Source organism: Pundamilia nyererei, unplaced genomic scaffold (assembly GCF_000239375.1).
Source record: "Pundamilia nyererei isolate P.nyererei 1_Seehausen unplaced genomic scaffold, PunNye1.0 scaffold00106, whole genome shotgun sequence".
In the NCBI taxonomy this organism is placed as follows: domain Eukaryota; kingdom Metazoa; phylum Chordata; class Actinopteri; order Cichliformes; family Cichlidae; genus Pundamilia; species Pundamilia nyererei.
In genome coordinates, this window is record NW_005187507.1 from 2,300,719 (window position 1) to 2,303,538 (window position 2,820).

At 37.1% G+C, this 2,820-nt stretch overlaps 1 protein-coding gene across 1 annotated transcript in view; it reads left to right on the plus strand.

Moving 5' to 3' along the window:
• LOC102197778 (uncharacterized) overlaps nucleotides 1-2,458 on the plus strand; it is a 5,712-nt gene extending 3,254 nt beyond the window's left edge. The window contains exons 5-7 of the mRNA XM_005741060.1: nucleotides 306-343; nucleotides 424-571; nucleotides 2,009-2,458. Coding sequence (XP_005741117.1) covers nucleotides 306-343; nucleotides 424-543 — 158 coding nt within the window. The 3' untranslated portion in view covers nucleotides 544-571; nucleotides 2,009-2,458. The remainder of the gene's footprint in view (nucleotides 1-305; nucleotides 344-423; nucleotides 572-2,008) is intronic.
• Nucleotides 2,459-2,820: the final 362 nt, after the last annotated feature.

The following is a 2,820-nucleotide window of genomic DNA, read 5'->3' on the forward strand; positions in this document are numbered from 1 at the left end:
CACACACACACACACACACACACACACACACACACACACACTCTCTCTCTCTCTTCCCTGTATGTAACCAAAGCACCAGATGTTCATTTATAACTAAGAACAGTGACTGGTTACAGCAGTAAGTACTTGTAGTTACTATTTAGTTAATAGTTACTAGTCATTTAGATATTTATGTCACTGACCTGAACTTATTTTAGTTCTTCAGATTTAGTTCCTCATATTTTACAGAGTTTGCTTCCTCAGGTTCTACGTATTGCAAAGTTTCCTCATGCAAGATGTTTATTTTCTGAACTTTATGTTTTCAGGACCTCCAGTAGAAAATGTATACTCCAGCATCATAGATGTAAGTTTTAGGAAGTATGAGACATGACTTTCATTATTGCTAAGTTTGTATCAGTCAGGTGGTTTCTTCTCCTCCTTCAGGACAACCAGCTGTATGAAGAGATCAGAGAGGAGACATTTCCACCTCCTGTGGAAATGTCTACAGTTTACACCACTGCCACACGCCCCCAGCCAGATGGAGTTGAAAGCTCAGATGACTAAAGCATCGCCACTTAGAACTTAAAACGGTGTAAGTGGCGTGATCTTTCAGTTCAGTTCTTAATAGTGAATCAGGTAAAAATAGGAATAGTCATTTTTCAGTTCTCAGACACAAAGATGAAAGTTGTGAAATAATTTTTCCCAATAAACTGTTGACGGTTAAAGATATGAACGTTTCTTCTTTAACTGTAAACAGGGTGCACCAAGGTGGCACCGGCCACCACCTCAAAATTTGCAGGCCTTCCTGCCAAAACTGTCCTGTGATGGTAATAAGTTAAATAAACGTGAGCACAGGAGAGACAAAAACACCCTACAATGAGTTGAAACATTAAATCGTTATTTAAAGCAAATTATTATAGATTTCAAAATCTTATTTGATTTTCATATTTACCCATTTTCAGTGATATCGACTTTAATAGCAGGAAATTAAGTTGACAGCGATCGTTGCTCAAGAGTTGGCAGTTCGTCTTGTAATTGGAAGGTTGCCGGTTCGAGCCCCGGCTCAGACAGTCTCGGTCATTGTGTCCTTGGGCAAGACACTTCACCTACCGCCTGCTGGTGATGGCCAGAGGGGCCGATGGCGTGATATGGCAGCCTCGCCTCTGTCAGTCTGCCTCAGGGCAGCTGTGGCTACAACTGTAGCTGCCTCCACCAGTGTATGAATGTGAGAGTGAATGAATAGTGGTATTGTAAAGCGCTTTGAGGGGTCCCGAAAAGCGCTATATAAATGCAATCCATTATTATTATATAATTCTTTTCTTTCACTCATTTTTGCCATATTTTTCAAGTAACCTGTATTTGACAACAGCATAATACAACTGGAAATTCTTTATTTGGTGGCCCCCATGTGGCTGCCCCTATGAAAGAATTGTGGAGCTGCCTGTTGAGGAGAAAAGTGTATTGGAGAGGGAAAAGTCTTTTAAATTTGTATTTTACAATAAATTTGGATTCAAATTTATATTAAAAAAAACTATTTTTAATTTATGGGATTAAGGATTTCAAAGATTGTTCAGATTTTATGACAATAATATGTTGGACGGTTCAGGACTAAGCATATATGTTGATACTAATATATATATAAAAAGAATCAAGCTATTCAAACCTTTCTATATAAACACAGTAGAGTGATACCAACTTAACTTTCCCTTTTCTGTTAGTTGCAATGCTTTTCTGATGGATCTCTGTCACCCAGGTAATTATGATACTCAGATTTGCTGGTAATGTACACACACTCTGGATCCAGTTTATTAGGTACAGCTAATCATAACTATTTTTTTTTCATAAATGCTATCTTTTGATCAGAGCAGTAATTGGACTGTTTTTGCAATTGTTGAGGAGCCAGTGGAATGAAATGAATCCAGTTGTGTAATGACTAATCCATGTCATCATCTTTTGCTTTACCTTATCATTACCGATCTGCGTTTCATGTATTCTGCCATTTCTTCTTAAATATGTATTCTTTTCTTAGGTGCTCTCTAAGCGAAGTGCTCTGCCGTGTTCACAAATGAAGATATGACGTACCACAGCATCAATCCAGGGACCGGAACGAAACCTACGCTACACTCACAGAGATATCAAATCTAAATTACATATTGTCTGTGTGTGCCAGCTCATGCATGCTTTAAAACAACTCTAATGACATGATGAATGAGATGGATAGGAAAGATATACTAAGGAATAAAGCTAAAAGGAAACATATGAGTTAAAATGGTTAAGTTGTTGTGATAACTACTCACGAATGAACCAGCTAATGTAAAATATAGTAATATAATTATTATTTGAGACTATGATGTTCAAAAAATTGAATAAAATCAAAGGAAAGGAAATGAACTTATAAACTTGTATTATAAACTTATAATTTATCTATGGACATATAGGAAGGACCAAATAAAAAATATGGAACTAAATCAAGTCAACAACAAAGGAAATAAAATTTGTTTTATTCTAAAAGTAACTAAAAACACATTTGTCTGCATCTTAGTGCTCTATGTAACATTCACACTCCACTGACTGCATCAGGAGCAACTTAAGGCTCAGTACCTTGCCCAAAGATACTTCAGCATGTAGTCAGCAGGACTGAAGAAGCTAGGAATTGAACCACCAAACTCCCAATTATTAGATATTTGATTATTGCTCTACATCCTGAGCTGCAGGCACCCAGATGCTTCCCGGCAGAAGAAACTTAGTAAGAAACAAATGTCATCATGATTTATTTGTGTGCATGGCACCACAAGAGGGTGCTCACTAACTTTTCTTTGATATGCCAGGTGATTTCAAATG